The sequence below is a fragment of the Phacochoerus africanus genome, chromosome 10 (assembly GCF_016906955.1).
Source record: "Phacochoerus africanus isolate WHEZ1 chromosome 10, ROS_Pafr_v1, whole genome shotgun sequence".
Taxonomy (NCBI): Eukaryota; Metazoa; Chordata; class Mammalia; order Artiodactyla; family Suidae; genus Phacochoerus; species Phacochoerus africanus.
In genome coordinates, this window is record NC_062553.1 from 112399130 (window position 1) to 112416417 (window position 17288).

The following is a 17288-nucleotide window of genomic DNA, read 5'->3' on the forward strand; positions in this document are numbered from 1 at the left end:
TTGACGATTCAAAAGATTTAATATGTGAATAATCAAAGTATCTTTCACAATGGAGCTCAGTGAAATCACAGTTCCAACCAAGTGCATTGTTAGGCTCCCTAAACATACAAACTTGATTCAAAACCAAATACCCAAAGGAAACCCAAAGAGAAAAATAAGACATGGAAATAAAAGTTTAAAGATGGCTAATGACCAAAAAATATCCTAAGGTAAAAGATGAAATCTCAAGTGGTTTGTCTAACAACCTATATATACATGACTTCCATACTAGCCATTTCACACTTTTTTTTAAATGTTAAAAAAAAGCATTGGAATTTTGCACTATTATTTACCCCTGGGACAATACCATCATCACTCTTGTGGTGGCTATGTCTTTTACAGACCAAAAGTAAAAACCTTGGCCCTAACTCTCATTGAAAGTTACAACCCAAGGATTCTAAATCAAATAGCCTCCTTTCCCAAGTTGTAAAAGCACAACCACTTCTTCCTGAAAGTAATTTTATATACTTCATATATACTTGTGGCTTTCATATTTATCAATCCTACTGCAATTCTATTAATCAAAAAGAAAGTTAAACTCAAAATACTGACTTCAACAATACTATATGCTACTCAAACAAACATCTAAGGGTTAATGAAGTTTTGGAGTTCCCATTGTGGCGCAGCAGTTAACGAATCCAACTAGGATCCACAAAGATGAGGGTTCGATCCCTGGCCTCACTCAGTGGGTAAAGGATTCGTCATTGCTGTGAGCTGTGGTGTAGGTCACAGATTAGGCTCAGATCCCATGTTGCTATAGCTGTGGCGTAGGCCAGCAGCTACAGCTCCGATTCAGTGCCTAGCCTAGGAACCTCCATATGCCACAGGTGTGGCCCTAAAATAGCAAAAAAAAAAAAAAAGAGTTAACCAAGTATAAGGTAAAGCACACTAGAAAACTTAAGAACAGATACGACAATGTCATTCCTTCTGAGGATGATTACATAAGAGGAAAATCAATGACAGAAGAAATTATCCTGTATCACAGTATTTTAACTTACTATCATGGTTATGTCTTATACTGTAATAGCAATGAGGACCAAAACCAATTTCATTTGGCACGCCCCTACCCAAAAATGTGAACATGTAGCCGGAAATTAAGTATTTATAGTCAATGAGATCTTAAGATCTTAAAAAAGGAAAATAAAAACATTCAGTAAAGAGTCCCCTTGTGGCACAGGGGGCTAAAGACCCAGCATTTGTCATTGCAATGGTTTGGGTCACCACTTAAAAAAACATTCAGTAGGGAGTTCCCGTCATGGCTCAGTTGTTAAGCAACTAGAAACCATGGGGTTGCGGGTCCATCCCTGGCCTTGCTCAGTGGGCTAAGGATCTGGCGTTGCTGTGAGCTGTGGTGTAGGTCGCAGGCGAGGCTCAGATCCTGTGTTGCTGTGGCTCTGGCGTAGGCAGGTGACTACAGCTCCGATTCGACCCCTAGCCTGGGAACCTCCATATGCCTCGGGAGTGGCCCTAGAAAATGACCAAAAAAAAAAAATTCAGTAAAATTTCAACATCTATGTTGAATGAGAAAAATTAAAGATTTCGTCAGAAATGTCTTGAACTTTTAGTTTTCAACTTGAACCGAGCTGTTCCAACTTAAAAAGATTCATATCAATACTAAAAATTTCTAATTGCAGTTAGAGAAGCTGCTTTACTCTGATTTATGTACAAACACAAAATGGAAAATACAATAAAAAGATGCTAATGTTCTCATATTCTAAAGGCAAACATTTTGAAAGGGAGTGTTAATTTATTAATAATGTTGAAGTATTACTCCACTACCCATTTCTTTAAAGATCAGTTATACATGTAAATGAATCATTTTTTTCTATCTGAAATCTACTGGATTGTCCCGTTTCACTTCAAAAATAGCCCTGGTTTAATAAACAGAGCTCTAAATAACTGAAAGAAATAAAAAACTTTATTTTAAAAATTCAAATATTCTTCAAATGAACGCTGTCCCTTTATTAAACACCCACAAAGTTCCAAGCTTTGCACAAAACACTAAAACAGCTGATCATACTCTTTTAGAGCAAAATTGCCTGTTCTGTCGCACTCGTTTCCGCATGGCGTTGACATTTGAGTTCCACTGTCATAAGATGACCACTTCTTCAAGACTTGCTCAAGAAACACGTTTCTGATCCACAGAAGTAGATCATGGAAGTTAATGCGGAAGTCAACTGATGAAGTTTCTCTACCAACTGTTGTACTTAATGTCCTCTTCCTGATTAAGAGAAAATGAAAGTATTAAGGTATAGAAAAACAATTTTTAATAACACTACTACCCAAAACTCAAGTTTAAAATAAGCATTAGTTCTTGTAAGGTTTAGCAAATGTGCTTTACCGATTTTAACTGTCACTTATAATAAAACTTTTGTTTTTCAAAGTAATAATATACCAAAATAAGCTGGAAATAGGTGAAAAATTCAAAAGGAAAAGTGATATAAAAAAATGAAGCTATAAATTAGGGTAAAGCAAAGAACATCACGGTGTTCTGTATTCTTATTGGCAAACAAAAATAAAAAATGGAAGATAATACCATTTCTAGAAATTTAGTCATTTATCCTTTTTCACTCACCTCTGAAACCACCACCCCCTCTTCCTCCTCTGAAACCTCCACCTCCTCTTCCACCTCTAAAACCACCTAAAAATAAAGGAAACATTCATTAAATAACTGTAACCACTCATACTCTGATAGCCCTATACATATCAATATAAGTCCTATAATTATAAAGAACAATAGAGATTCACATATTTTATCTTGCAAAATTTTTTAGAAGGTAAAATGGAGAAACTGTAGTAGTTTCCTAATTCAATAGCAGGGTAAACCCTAGGTTACAACTTTTTAAACAAGTTTTCTATTTTAAGAAGTTAGAATGGCTTGTTGTTTTAAAGTCCATTTGGCTCTACTGTTAAATTCATGACAACCATAACTTTCCCTTATTGTAAATACTTTTTTGATTGAACTAAGGCTTTTAAAGTAATAGTAGACTGGGTAGTTTGGCTCTGAGAATACTACCATAAATATAATGTTTAAGGTTAACTGAGCTGCAGATAGACCAACGCTGATGCTCATATGCTGATGAGCCTTGAAATTTAAAAATTTTAAAGCATTTTTCTAAAGGATTCGCACACAGAGAAAACAGACTTGCTGTTGCCCAAGGAGCAGGGTGAGAGAGAGGGATGTACTGGGAATTTGGGGTTAATAAATGCAAACTATTACATTTATAATGGATAGACAAGGAGGCCTTACTATATAGCACGGGGAACTATACACAATCTCCTGGAATAAACCATAATGGGAAGGAATTAAAAAAAAAAAAGAATATATATGTGTATAACTAAGTCAATTTGCTGTACAGCAGAAATAAGCAGACTGTAAATCAACTATACTTTAAAAAGCATTTTCTATTATGCAGCATGTCTGGCTTCCTACTGCAGTCTCAATTTTTATTTATTTTGGCTGCTAATTTTGTAAAGAATGATGAAATACAAAAAAATAAATTATAAACAGAGGAAAAACATATACTTCTAAGATTTAGATAAAAAAAGGTCTTAAGAGAGTAGAGTCGTGAATTTTTCTTAATGTTACATATGAGACTGAATACAAAATAGGAATGAGGGGATCTCCATCAAATTCTCAAAGGGGTATTTCAAAAATATTAAAGAAAGATGTATGTTCGTATCTCTTACAGATTATCTCCAAGCTATCCAGACCCCGAGAGGTAAACTTCTAAATGATAATTTAGTTGAGAAGCAAAAGTGAAAACATAAGTCTCTCTGTTCTGATCCAATTTCAGAAGCTGTCCAACCTCAATCTGCAGCTTCCCTTCCTTACCATGTTGGCTCTGCCCATCATCCTGTCACTCATCACACTCAGGTCAATGCTGCATCCCACCTCGCCCCCAACCCTGCTCATTATCCAGCTGCCCACAATAAGAAGGCACCAAAGCTTTGGGGAAATACATATATCAAAATACTGAAATCAAAGCAATTAATTTATTGGTAATAGTCTTTGACATGACATCAGAAGAGAGGAGTTTTATTTCTGACCTACCAATTGTTTGATTAGGGCAAATTAACTTTTGTAAGCTTCCATTTCCTTATCCATAAAATAAGCATATTACCTGCTTTCACGAGGTTTTGCTAAATATTAGAAGAATATACTTGGATATTAAAAGAACACATGACCAGCTCCTGACATATAATCACCACTCAATAATGCTAACTAAAAAACTAAAATTCAGTTAAGATAAACTTTATAGAAACTAAGCATTACTATGATAGCAACCACCCAAGATTTGGAAAAAGCTTTACTAAAAAATAAATAAACACAAGGGAGGCTTACCTACATACAAAACTGAATTGTAGTACGTAAGTTGGCTGCAATTTTGAAATCTTACTAGAAATTTCCCCCCACAGATAACTTACCGCCTCTACCACCTCTGCCACCTCCGCCTCTTCCTCCTCCTCGACCTCCCCTGCCACCGCCTCTTGGAGGTCCCTTCTCACCTGGAGGTCGAGGTAGAAACCTCTGCAATGGCAGTAGCTTATATGGGTCTATATAAAACTGGAAGTGTAACAGAAACAATTAGTGTGATAAGTTGGAAGATGGTATAGTATAAACATCAAGAGCCTACATGCTAGACTCAAAACTGCCAGGATTCATACCTCAACCCCACTACTTACTACTAAGTAAATAGCCCTGGACAAGGATTTAATTTCTTTGTGCCTCCGTCTTTTGATCTCTAAGATGAAGATAATAAGGTACCTACCTCACACATTCCTTGTGAAGATCAAAAGAATAATGTATAATGAGTACTCAAATTTGGCATACAATAAGCATTACATACATATAAATAAAAAATAAGACCAATTCAATCTCATTTCTCTTTAGAAGCAGATAATACCTTCCAAAAATTAACTACATTATCACTCAACAGAACTGTCATTAAGAAAAGTGAAACCTGGAGTTTCTGTTGTGGCTCAACAGCAATGAAACCAACTAGTATCCATGAGGATGTGGGTTTGATCCATGGCCCCACTCAGTGTGTTAAGGATCCAGCATTACCGTGAGCTGTGGCATAGGTCAAAAACACGGCTTGTATCCTGTGTTGCTGAGGCTGTGGTGTAAGCTGACAGATGGAACTCTGATTCAACCCCTAGCCTGGGAACTTCCATATGCCTCAGGTGAGGGCCTAAAAAAAACAAAAAAACAAAAAAAAAAGTGAAACTATTAAAAATTTAGCATTAAAAATCAAAATAAAGCACTAACATACTATTTCAGGACTTCAATAAAAGATCAAATCAAAAACTATCTACTGAATATATCAATTAATGCATGATATGTAGAAAGTAACCCACTGTACATTTGGGATTAAAAAGGCTATTTTTCACAATAATTAAATATAATGGGGTGTTTTTCACAATTTTATACAAAACACACTTGGAACTTCAAAAACTATAATGTATTACTTAGAACAGATGTCCTGAATCCCTCTTTAGAAATCACTTTATTCTTTTTCTCTTCACAAATCTGGTCCTCAAAAATAGTTGTCTAGGAGTTCCCATCATGCCTCAGTGGTTAACCAACCCAACTAGCACCCATGAGGATTCAGGTTCAGTCCCTGGCCTTGCTCAGTGGGTTAAGTATCTGCTTTTGCCATGAGCTGTGGTGTAGATCACAGACGAGGCTAGGAATCTGCATTGCTGTGGCTGTGGTATAGGTCAGTGGCTACAGCTCCAATTTGACCCCTAGCCTGGGAACCTGCACATGCCACATGTGCAGTCCTAAGAAGACAAAAATAAAATATTGTTGTCTAGCTCAGCATTGTTCAATATGGCAGCCACTAGCTACATGTGACCATTTAGATTTAAATTAATCAATGACTAAAAGTTCAGTTCCTGAGTCACACTGTCACATTTCAGGTACTCTATAGTTACAAATGGCTAATGGCTACTACACTGGGCAGGAATTTCCACCATCACGGAAAATTTGATTGGACAGTATTGGTCTAGAGACTATAATAATAGCCTAGTCTGGATAAGGAGGGCCTGAACCTGAACAGTGAATCTTAAAATGAGAGAAATAGAATGTATGATTAAAAAAAAAAAAAAAACACTAAATAACAAACATAACAGTGCTGTGAGAAGAGGCAGGCATTCACATCAAATCTAAGTGGCTATTACAGACAAAATGAGAAGTCTGGCTCTCAAGTCCACTGGCAGCAGTGCAATTTCCCAGTGGGTACACAGTCAGTAGCTATGTGTTAGCAATAAGGCAATGATCCCATTTCATCTCCTATTCCAACCTGGCTTCTGGGCCAAACACTTTATTAGCTCCATGATCTGTAGACCTCCAAGTTGCTAAATCCAATAAATGCTTCGTCAGTAGCATTTTGCCTGCTGAGTGCTTCCTGGAAACATTCTGTTCTCCAGACTAGTGACATTACTTCTTTGGGGTTTTTTTTGGCTTTTTAGGGCCACACCCAAGATATGGAGGTTCCCAAGTTAGGGTCAAATTGGAGCTGTAGCCACCGGCCTATGTTAGAGCCACAGCAACACGGGATCCAAGCCGTGTCTGCAATCTTCACCACAGCTCATGGCAGATTGTTAGCCCACTGAGTGAGGCCAGGGATCAAACCCGCTTCCTCATGGATACTAGTCAGATTTACTTCCACTGAGCCATGACGGGAACTCCAATATCACTTTTTATGAAACTCTGCTGGTTTGCCTCCTCCTTTACTGGCAATTACTTCTTGGTGTCTACTAACAGACATAAATTTAGGAGGTGCCCCAAAGCTCTCTTCCTCTCACTTTCTTCCTAGGCTGTATCACATTCCATCTGTACAATGACAATTTCCCAAATCTATCTCTAGTCCAGACTCTTCCTTTGAGCTCCCAACAATGTGAATATCTCACAAATGATTCAAACTCATTATGTCCAAAGCCAAGGGCATTATCTTCCCCAACCCTTCTTCAGGGTTGTGCACTTCAGTGAATGGTGACACTATCCACAACAATGCTGAAATCAGACATCTGGAAGATGGTGATATTTTTCACTTCAACTTCAACAGCTAATCAATCACCAAGGCTAATCAGTTCTACTTCCTTTATCTCTCATTAATTTACCCACTTTTCTCCATTTCCACTGTCACTACCTTAGTCCAAAATATCTCTTCTAGGACTAAAGTTAACAGCCTCTGATCTGGCTCCTTCACATACAGTGAGGTCCTCACTGACCTCTTTCCAGAGGGCTTTTATTTTTCCAGTGCTCTCTTTTAATCAATTTAACCATATATATGCTGATAAGTTAAACAAAATTAAAACTAAAGTTTTATTAGATTCTTCCCCATAACCTGAAGACCTTAAGTAATCCAGCCCCTGCCTATCTCTCTAGTCATTAATTCACAATTTTCCCCACTCCTCCTAAACGTTCTATATCCAAGTTATACCTGTGCCTTTTTCAGATTCGTAAACTGCCTTACTGTCTGAGACTGCTCACACTGTTTTCCCTACTCGTAAGGCACTTCCTCCTCCTCTTTGACCAACACAGTTGTTCCCAAGTGCTAGCCTAACTTCATCAAAATCACCCAGGAACTTTCCTTTTAAAAACTGATCATCATCCCTACCTAAGACCTACCGGGTCGAATTTCCAGGTGTGGTACCTAGAAACGCATCTTCTTAAAAGTTCCTCCAGGGAGTCACCACGTGGTGCAGTGGGTTAAGAATCTGCCGTTGTCACTGCAGTGGTTCAGGTTCAATCCCTGGCCCAGGAACATTCACATGCCATGGGTGCAGCAAAAAAAAAGCTCCCCCGGATAATTCTGATGTGCAACCAGGTTTAGGAGTCATTCGCAAGTCAACTTTCAAGTCTAAACTCACATTCTCAGAAAGCAATACACTAAATTTCATCTTACTACTAACATTCTCATAGCAACCTGTATTTCTCCTTTACAGCATATATCATAATTCTATTGAAATATGTATAAAATCATTTAATATCTGACTTCACCCAAATAATACAAGCTAGGTTAATGTTATACTTAGAATACAAGCCTTTCAATAAGAATTCTACATAAACTAAATGAATAACAAATGCTAGAGAGGATGTAGAGAAGAGGGAACCCTCCTACACTGTTGTAGGAATGTAAACTTTTACAACCACTACGGAAAACAATATGGAGGTTCTTTAAAAATTAAAAATAGAGTTGTCATATGATCCAATAAACCCACTCCTGGGCATATATCCAAAGAAAACTCTAATTCAAAAAGATACATGCACCCCAATGTTCGCAGCAGTACTATTTACAATAGCCAAGACATGGAAGTAACCTAAATGTCTGTCAACAGATGAATGGATAAAGATGTGGTACATATATACAATAGAATACTACTCAGCCACGAAAAAGAATGAAATAATGCCATTTGCAGCAACATGGATGGGCCTAGAGATTATCATACTAAGTGAAGTAAGATAGAAAGTTTCACATGGTATCACTTACACATGGGCTCTAAAATATGACACAAATGAGCTTATTTACAAAAAAGAAACAGACTCATAGAAAACTTATGGTTACCGGAGTTCCCGTCATGGCGCAGTGGTTAACGAATCCGACTAGGAACCATGAGGTTGCGGGTTCAGTCCCTGGCCTTGCTCAGTGGGTTAAAGATCCAGCGCTGCCGTGAGCTGTGGTGTAGGTTGCAGACGCGGCTCGGATCCCGTGTTGCTGTGGCTCTGGCGTAGGCCAGGGACTGCAGCTCTGATTCAACCCCTAGCCTGGGAACCTCCATATGCCTCGGGAGCAGCCCAAGAAATAGCAAAAAAAAAAAACCCAAAAAAACCCACAAACTTATGGTTACCAAAGGGGAAAGGGGTTAGGGGAGAGATAAATTAGGAATGTGGGCTTAGCAGGTTCAAACTACTGTATATAAAATAGATAAACAACAAGGTCCTACTGTGTAGCAGAGGGTACTATATTCAATACTCTGTAATAAGCCCAAAGGGAAAAAAAAATGAAAAAGAACACGTATATACATGTGTAACAAAGTGCTGGAAACTAACCAGAAACTAACACAACATTGTAAACTAATTGCACTTGAATTTAAAAAAAAGTTTTACAAACTAAAACACATACTTTGGGAGTTAAAAGAATTTGCTAATATAAGCAAGGATTACTTTCTGAAACTCTGTATCAAATAAATTACTTAAAGATCAGTAAGTTCAACATCTAAAGTACAAAACATGTCAATTTAAAAGCTTTACTAGGGAGTTCCCGTCCTGGCGCAGTGGTTAACGAATCCGACTAGGAACCATGAGGTTGCGGGTTCGGTCCCTGGCCTTGCTCAGTGGGTTAAGGATCCGGCGTTGCCGTGAGCTGTGGTGTAGGTCGCAGATGCGGCTCGGATCCCGCGTTGCTGTGGCTCTGGCGTAGGCCAGTGGCTACAGCTCCGATTCAACCCCTAGCCTGGGAACCTCCATATGCCGCGGGAGCGGCCCAAGAAATAGCAACAACAACAACAAAAAATAAATAAATAAATAAAATAAAAGCTTTAATAGTGATATATGGTGGGAGTCTCAAGTGCCCTAAGTAAAAACTAAGGCCCTAAAACTTGGTCATTTGTTTATAAAACCAAGGATCCCAAGCTTGACTCACCTTCTGTAGTTTTTTAAAGGAAGAGGCCTTCATGTTTTCTGACAATTTAACTGAAAAATACTATTAATTTTATTAAGGAATCATCAAAGTCCAAAAAGATAACCTTTTGAATTCATGTATAATCTTAAAAACAACAAAGTCAGAATATATGGAAATTAAGTTTTTAGCTTTAAAACTTGTAATTCCACCATACTATTGCAGTGGCAACATCATATCCAAAGCAAAGTACCTCAGTCTTGTGGCATTTAATCCAAATGGCAATCATTTCTAAAACCTTTCAAAAAGGAAGTCACACTTAATAAGACCTACCTTTAAAATATATGTGGAAATACATTCTTCTCTCTTGATTCTCCCTTAATGGCCCAATCTTGGCAATACTCCATCCAATTTAATGAAGCTCCAAGTTTAACTTAACTCCAGAAAAAACAAATAGTAACCTTTCAATGAAATGGATACATCTTCCAATTAAAAAAAGGATACAAAATCTCTAAGTTGTCCAAATATTTCATCCACTTTTCCAATTTGTTCTTTGTTTTCTAAATAAACTGGAGCATTGAAATAAGGCACCTTATTTTCATCTGTGGTACATTTGCAAACTATGTCATCTTCACAGGGATGCAGGAACTCTCCTAATACTGAAATAAGACAAGAAAATGTTAAAATATAAAACAATTTCAGGAGTTCCCATTGTGGCTCAGTGTTAATGAACTCGACTAGTATCCATGAGGACACAGGTACGATCCCTGGCCTTGCTCAGTGGGTTAAGGATCCAGCATTGCCATGAGCTGAGGTGTAGGTTGCAGACACAGATCAGATCCCAAGTGGCTGTGGCTGTGGCTGAGGCAGCAGCTATAGTTCCCATTCGACCCTTAGCCTGGGAATCTCCATATGCCACGGGTGCAGCCCTAAAAACTCAAAAGACAATTCAAAAGACTTAAAACAATTTCAAATAATATTGATCAACCTCTTCTGGAAACTTTCTTCTTGGCAACCTAGGATTTCATCACAGCTGCTTTCCGAAGCAAAAAAAAAAAAAGCCTTCCTAGGTTGGTATATCAACTCCACAATACATTATCTATGTGACCTTGGGTAAGGTTCTCACCTTCTCTCTGCTTTAGAGTCCTCATCTTTAATGTAGGGCTAGTAACTGTACTGACATCTAACATACAGTAGTGCGAGGATTAAGTGCAATAAAAAAATTCGAAGTGCTTAGAAAGTGCCTGGCACATTGAGACCACTCAACCTATAGTTGGCAGTTATTTTATTAAAATAACCATCACTATTTAATTAAACACTATGCTCCATTTTGTCTCTTCTTCCTTCTCCACCATCTCTAAATCAGTCTTTGTTGTTGTTTTTTTTTCCATCCCTTTCATAACTTCGTACTACCACCTCTTCACCAATGGCTCTTCAATCTTTACCAGGGAAGTCTAGAATCTCAAAACGACTACCTTTATATCTAACTTATGGTCATCCCAAACTAAAATACTCATCATATTCCTGCAAAATCAACCCTCTATCCCTATCACTCAAGCTCAAAACCTGGAAACCTTTACTACTAGTATTTAGCCAAGTTCTACTGAGTTTGGTTCTACTGAGTTTGGTTCTACTGAAATGCCTCTCCTATCTAACCCTTCTTTTTCTTTCTCACTTCCACCATCCTCTCAATGTATCATGAATGGACCATTGTGGGCTAGAACCTTTGACTCTAGCCACAGCCCTCTTCAAACCATCTTCCATACTGATCAAAGCTACTCTTTTTTTGTTTTTGCTTTTTTTTAAATGGCCACACCTGTAGCACCTGGAAGTTCCCAGGGCCAGGGACTGAATGTGAGCCACAGCTGCGGTGGCCTATTCCACAGCTGTAGCAATGCCAGATCCCTTGACCCACTGCACCGGACTGGGGATGGAATCCATACCTCTGCAGCAACCCAAGCCACTGCAGCTAGATTCTTAACCCACTGGGCCATAGCAGGAATTCTGATCCAACCTACTCTTTATGTTACACGCTATTCATCCTTTCTTTTCTTTGGTGTAGGATTCCACTACCAAATCTGTTTCACTTTCCATGACTTCCATCCTACCTCACTGAAAATTACTCTAAAACTACTGACTAGATCTTTTTCTTGATTTCCCCCTCGTAGGTTCCCTTCCAAGCAAAATATTTTCCTCACTTCTCTTACTTATTGCAATTGGAAGCATGGGCTTTGCAGTCAGAAAACGTAGTTATGTATTTTAAATATATCACTTACTGATCACTTGTCACTATGACCTTAGCAAACTTAACTCTAAATCACAGATTTCTTATCTATAAAATGAGAACAGCAAGAGTAAGCACACAATATTACCTACTTAATATCTCCCTTTCAGGACTTCCCGTTGTGGCTTAGAGGGTTAGATCCTGACTAGTATCCATGACGATGCGGGTTCCATCCCCGGCCTCGCTCAGTGGGTCAAGGATCCAGAGTTGCCACAAGCTGTGGTGTAGGTCGCAGACATGGCTCAGACAACACAGTGTAGGCTGGCAGCTGCAGCTTTGATTAGATCCCTGGCCTGGGAACTTCCATATGCTACAGGTGCTGCCCTAAAAAGTAAAAGTCTCCCTTTCCGCCCAAGCTCAAGTTCCAACTCCACGATGCGGTCTACGTTTCCTTCAGCTTTCTGAAGGAAAGTCAATTTAAAGTCAGCTTACAGCCTCGCCATAGACTTGACTCCTCAACCAAGCAGCAGCCTCGGTATGACAAGAGCGAGCTGCTAGATCTCTTTCAGCACCCAACTCCTTGTCAAACTTCCTAATAACACAAATCCACAAACTCTGTCCCCCCTCCCCCTCCGCTCCCAAGCAGCCCAAACTCAGAAGCCGACATACACACGACTTGTTCCGGAGGTCCTTGGTCTTGGCCTTTGTTAAAGCCTCCGCGGCCGCCCCCACGTCCAAATCCTCCTCTGCCGCCGCCGCCTCTGAAATTACCGCCTCCTCCACCTCGGAAGTGATTGTTGCCGCTGCCGCCGCGACCGAAGCCGCCACCTCGATTAAAGCCTCCACGACCCCCGCCTCGAAAAGACATGCTTGCTCCTACCTAGTGAGAAAAACAGTGCGTGCTTTTCGGTTACTATGGCCTCTGGGTACACCAACTAACCTCTCTAGGCTTCGGTCAGAAGCCATAAAGAGAAACAACAATAATAAGCAACCCGCCACCTCAGCCACGGCTGGGCAGCCCGTGACCAGCCGAAAGGATGTCACCTCCCCGTAGCCCTGTGAGCGCCAGCAGACCACGCACCAGCCCCGTCGCCCCCGGTGAGTACCTCCTCCCCCAGCAAGCAGCAAGGTCTTCAGCCACATTCCCTCCCTCCCTCTGCTGGGTTCAGGGTCCAGCATGCTCGGACTACTCGCCACTCACCGGCGCCACGTGCACCTCAGGGCCGGGCGCGCACACCCACCCGCCCGGTACTTCCGCCGCGCACGAGCCTCTTCGGCCGCCGTACGGGCACAAAATAGGGGGGCAGAAAAGCTGACTAGAAATTCGAAAAACGGGTTTACAAAACCAGCCAGTCTCCAACGGAACGAGAGACGCTGTCACCTGTCCGAAACAGCCTTCAGCTCTGGACGAGTATCAGTAATATCTAACGTCAACCGCTAGTTTACGACAGCAAGGTCCACTTGCCTAATGGGAGCAGAGGAAGTGACGTAAAATAGCGGCGTCCTTTGCGGCATGACGTTACTCGCCGGAACTGTTGCCCCGCGAGGTTGCCCTTGGCGATGATTGGCATCAGGCACCGCCCCTCTCCCAGTGGCGAGGCCGGCTTGCAGTGGGAGCCGGTTGTCCTTGCGTCCTGGTTTCTCTGGCTATGTTGCGGTCCCCTTGTTACTCACTTGGTTGAGACTCAAGCAACTACGCTGTCCAGGGCTCTGAGCCGCGCTTGCTGGGAGGTGGATTTGGCTGCCTGCGTTCTTTAGTGCCGCTTGTTCAGGATTTTTTGAAGTACGCAAGACTGTGAGCTGTGGTTTCACTAAAGGAAGAAAAAAATGCGTGTGTGTGTGTGTATTTTAAAAGAAACTGTGTTATCTGATATAGCCAAGCCATATTTATATCTTTTGTATTAGAGAGTTTTTTACTTTGTCAAATACGTTTTGAGCACATTCTGTACACTATACTACAAGCCCCTCTCCCCTTCTATCTTTAAGCCTTTGAAATCTGACTTGACCTTCCGCTAGAATTTCTCTACCAAAGAAAGCTAGCGTCTATTTATTAAATTTCGTTGGTTTCTTTTCAGTTGAATCGTCTGAGACCTTACCTTAATATTTAACAGTCAGCCTCTTTTTTGAAAGAATGGGATCGGTACCATTTTCAGAGGGTAATTTACATTGTGGAAGAACTTAGTAAACTTAACTATGGAAGTATAGGAATTAGTTTGTCTTACACACTGAAGTATAAGCTTCTTGAGAAAGCACCTAGTTTGGTAGACGAATTTTTATTCAGATTTGATAAATGTACTTTAAATTCTATACATCATACAGATGTAGAATTATTCATAGGTTCAGTATTTTATCTCCATGCGGTGTCCCACTTTTATCTCCAACTCAGTGTGATGAGACCATTGAACTTTTATAGGACCTTGAAGAATACACGGTGCCCTTTTATTTTGCATGTAAATAAGGTAACTTTCCCAGCTCGTTAGAGGGACAAACTAGAAACATGGATTCTCACAGCTCTTGATCCCTTTTCTGCACCGCCATTGCAACCTCACTCCTTCCTCTTCCAGATTATTCATCATTCCAATTCCTCTTTGTCCTCGTGGTAGCATCATACTCTTGGTTTCCAAATCTTTGGACTCAAACCTTTGAACACTCCTCTGTCATCGTTGTCGTCTTTCCACCCAACCTTGGCTTTGAAGTCTCTTTTTTCTGAAACTATCAATTTCTACTGATTCCTTCCAGCTTTGTACAGTCATCACAGGCCTTCTTTTGTCACTATCACATCTTTCTCTGTTATTCCTTCCCTAAATCACCCAATATAATCTACAACAACTCAGGTCCAGAAATAATAGTAGTGAACTACAACATCCTCACATTCTGAGCATCTTTATTGTCTCAAAATAAATGGTTCTGGGCTTAACTTTTCTTCCTCCCATCTCTACTGCATGTGATGACATACTGAACTTATTACAAGTTTCTTCATTCCATAGCCATCCTCAGGACCTCAAATAGTTCCCCATTTCCTTTAGCTACAAGCCTAAGGTAAAATCTTTCCTTTGACCAGGGCTTCTATATAATTAATTTTATTTTCCTCCAATGCTATGCACTATTTCTTTGCCCCATCAGGCCAGCATCATTGCCTTGCTTTTCTTTCTCTGCCACTGGTGATCACTTAATTCTTAGAAAAGCTCCATTTCTTATTCACTAGACCAGCGTTTTTCTGTATTTTTACCATGGAGGAACCATTGAATTATTTTTTATGTCTCAGAAAACCCTGCATAAAATTCATACATACATATAAAATATAAATATATGTATATATCCACCCTAGTATGTTAACGTGATTAGCAGTTTATAGATGTGTAGACATAATCCAATAATAATTGTCAATGTTCTTTTTTTCAACTGTGGTAAAATATGCATACGTAAACTGTGGCATGTTAATCATTTTGAAGTATATAGTTCAGTGATTCAGTTGTGCAACTCGAAGCTCTTTTGAGTAGAGAATAGTGTTTTTCTATGAATCTGTTTATTTTTATCCAACTTATTATCGTACTCTGCGTGGTTACCCCCTCTCACAAAGAATATTCTTTTTCTTTTTTTGGTCTTGCCTGAGGCATGTAAAAATTCTCGGGCCGGGGATCTAATCCAAGCCCCAGCACTGAGAACACCAGATCCCTAATCTACTGAGCCACCAGGGAACTCCTTCAATTCTTTAAAAAAAAAATTTTTTTTAATTTTTATGGCCACACTCACAGCATATGGAAGTTCCTGGGCCAGGGACCGAATCTAAGCAGCAGTTGCAACCTATGCTCCAGCTGCAACTGCTGAATCCTTTAAATCACTGCACCAGACCAGGGATTGAACCTACACCTTCGCAATGACCCATGCCGCTAGAGGTGGATTCTTAACCCACTGCACCACAGCAGGAATTTCTAAAATGTTTTACTTGACATATAGTTGCTGTACAATATTATATGAATTACAGGGGTACAATATAGTTATTCATAATTTTTAAAGGTTACACTGCATTACAGGTATTTTAAAGTAGGGTATCAATTCTGATGCAAGTTAAATGGGAGAGGAAACTTCAGTTTTTTATTTAGTATGATGGAAATCGATGTTTTAACTCAATGAATTTTATTGTGTTTATAGTTATACAACCATCATCACAACCTAATTTTACAACATTTCCATCCCAAACCCCCCAGCCCATCCATCCGTCCCCCCTCAACCTGTCTCCTTTGGTAACTGTTAAGTTTTTTGAAGTCTGTGAGTCAGTTTCTGTTCTGCAAAGTTCATTGTATACTTTTTTGGATTCTGCATATAAGTGCTAGCAAATGATGTTTGTGTCTCACTGTCTGACTAACTTCACTTAGCATGATAATTTCTAGGTCCATACATGTTGCTACAGATGCCATTATTTCATTACTTTTTATGGCTGAGTAATATTCTATTATGTATATTCTTTATCCAGTCCTCTGTCAATGGACATTTAGGTTGCTTCAGTGTCTTGGCTATTGTATATAGTGCTGCAGTGAACGTCGGGGTACATGTATCTTTTCAAATCATGGTTTTCTCTGGACGGATGCCCAGAAGTGGGATTGCTGGATCAAATGGTAATTCTGTTTTTTTGTTTTTTGAGGAAACTGCATACTGTTTTCCATAGTGGTTGCACCAATTTACATTCCCACCAACAGTGTAAGAGGGTTCCCTTTTCTCTACACCCTCTCCAGCATTTATTGTTTGTAGACTTTTTGATGGTGGCCATTCTGGCTGGTGTAAAGTGGTACTTCATAGTAATTTTGATTTGCATTTCTCTAATAATTAGTGATACTGAATATCTTTTCATGTGTTTTTTGGCCATCTGTATGTCTTCTTTGGAGAATTGTCTGTTTAGATCTTCTGCCCATTTTTTGATGGGGTTGTTTGTTTTTTGATATTGAGCTTCAGGAGGTGTTTGTATATTTTGGAGATTAATCCCTTGTCAGTCACTTCATTTGCAAATACTCCCATTCTATGGGTTGTCTTTTCCTTTTGTTTAGGATTTCTTTTGCTGCGCAAAACCTTTTAAGTTTAATTAGGTCTCATTTGCTTATTTTTGTTTGCAAGTTGATTTTAATGAATAGTAATATTTTTTACAGGCCTATATATGTATATAAAAGTGTTATTTTGAAACTAAAGAAAATAATGAAGTTCACCTGTTTAGTATGAAATTGGTTTTCTTTTGCTGTGTATATGGTCAATTTTGAGTCAATTTTGAGACGCACATAAACAGATTTTGTAAAATTAGATTATTTCTGTCACTGTTGTTAATGCTCATTAGGTGAAGAAAAAGCTTACACAAATACGAAGTTAGAAAGTACAGTAAAAATTGTATTACTTTTGTATGAATGGCA

General features: G+C 39.4%; 1 protein-coding gene across 3 annotated transcripts; it reads right to left on the reverse strand.

Annotated features, from left to right (window-relative positions):
* Window positions 1-1935: 1935 nt before the first annotated feature.
* On the reverse strand, window positions 1936-13385 carry GAR1 (GAR1 ribonucleoprotein). 3 transcript variants are annotated; one of them, XM_047799198.1, is made up of 7 exons: window positions 13274-13385; window positions 12562-12772; window positions 10173-10327; window positions 9693-9752; window positions 4468-4606; window positions 2615-2680; window positions 1936-2260 (listed from the first exon to the last, which is right to left on the reverse strand). In XM_047799198.1, exons 2-7 carry the CDS (start codon window positions 12758-12760, stop codon window positions 2247-2249), a joined length of 633 nt encoding a protein of 210 aa, XP_047655154.1. In that variant the 5' UTR covers window positions 12761-12772; window positions 13274-13385; the 3' UTR covers window positions 1936-2246. The 3 variants fall into 3 exon arrangements, with proteins under 3 accessions (XP_047655154.1, XP_047655153.1, XP_047655155.1); XM_047799197.1 differs by having other exon boundaries at window positions 13094-13385; XM_047799199.1 differs by lacking the exon at window positions 13274-13385 and adding an exon at window positions 12999-13089.
* Window positions 13386-17288: the final 3903 nt, after the last annotated feature.

Coding starts and splice junctions, on each gene's coding strand:
- GAR1 (XM_047799198.1), bottom strand. CDS start 12,760: ATGTCTTTTCGAGGCGGGGGTCGTGGAGGCTTTAATCGAGGTGGCGGC. Junction 9,753..10,172: donor TTGGACAACTTAGAGATTTT/GTATCCTTTTTT, acceptor TAAAATTAATAG/TATTTTTCAGTTAAATTGTC. Junction 2,681..4,467: donor TGGCAGAGGTGGTAGAGGCG/GTAAGTTATCTG, acceptor CTTTATTTTTAG/GTGGTTTTAGAGGTGGAAGA.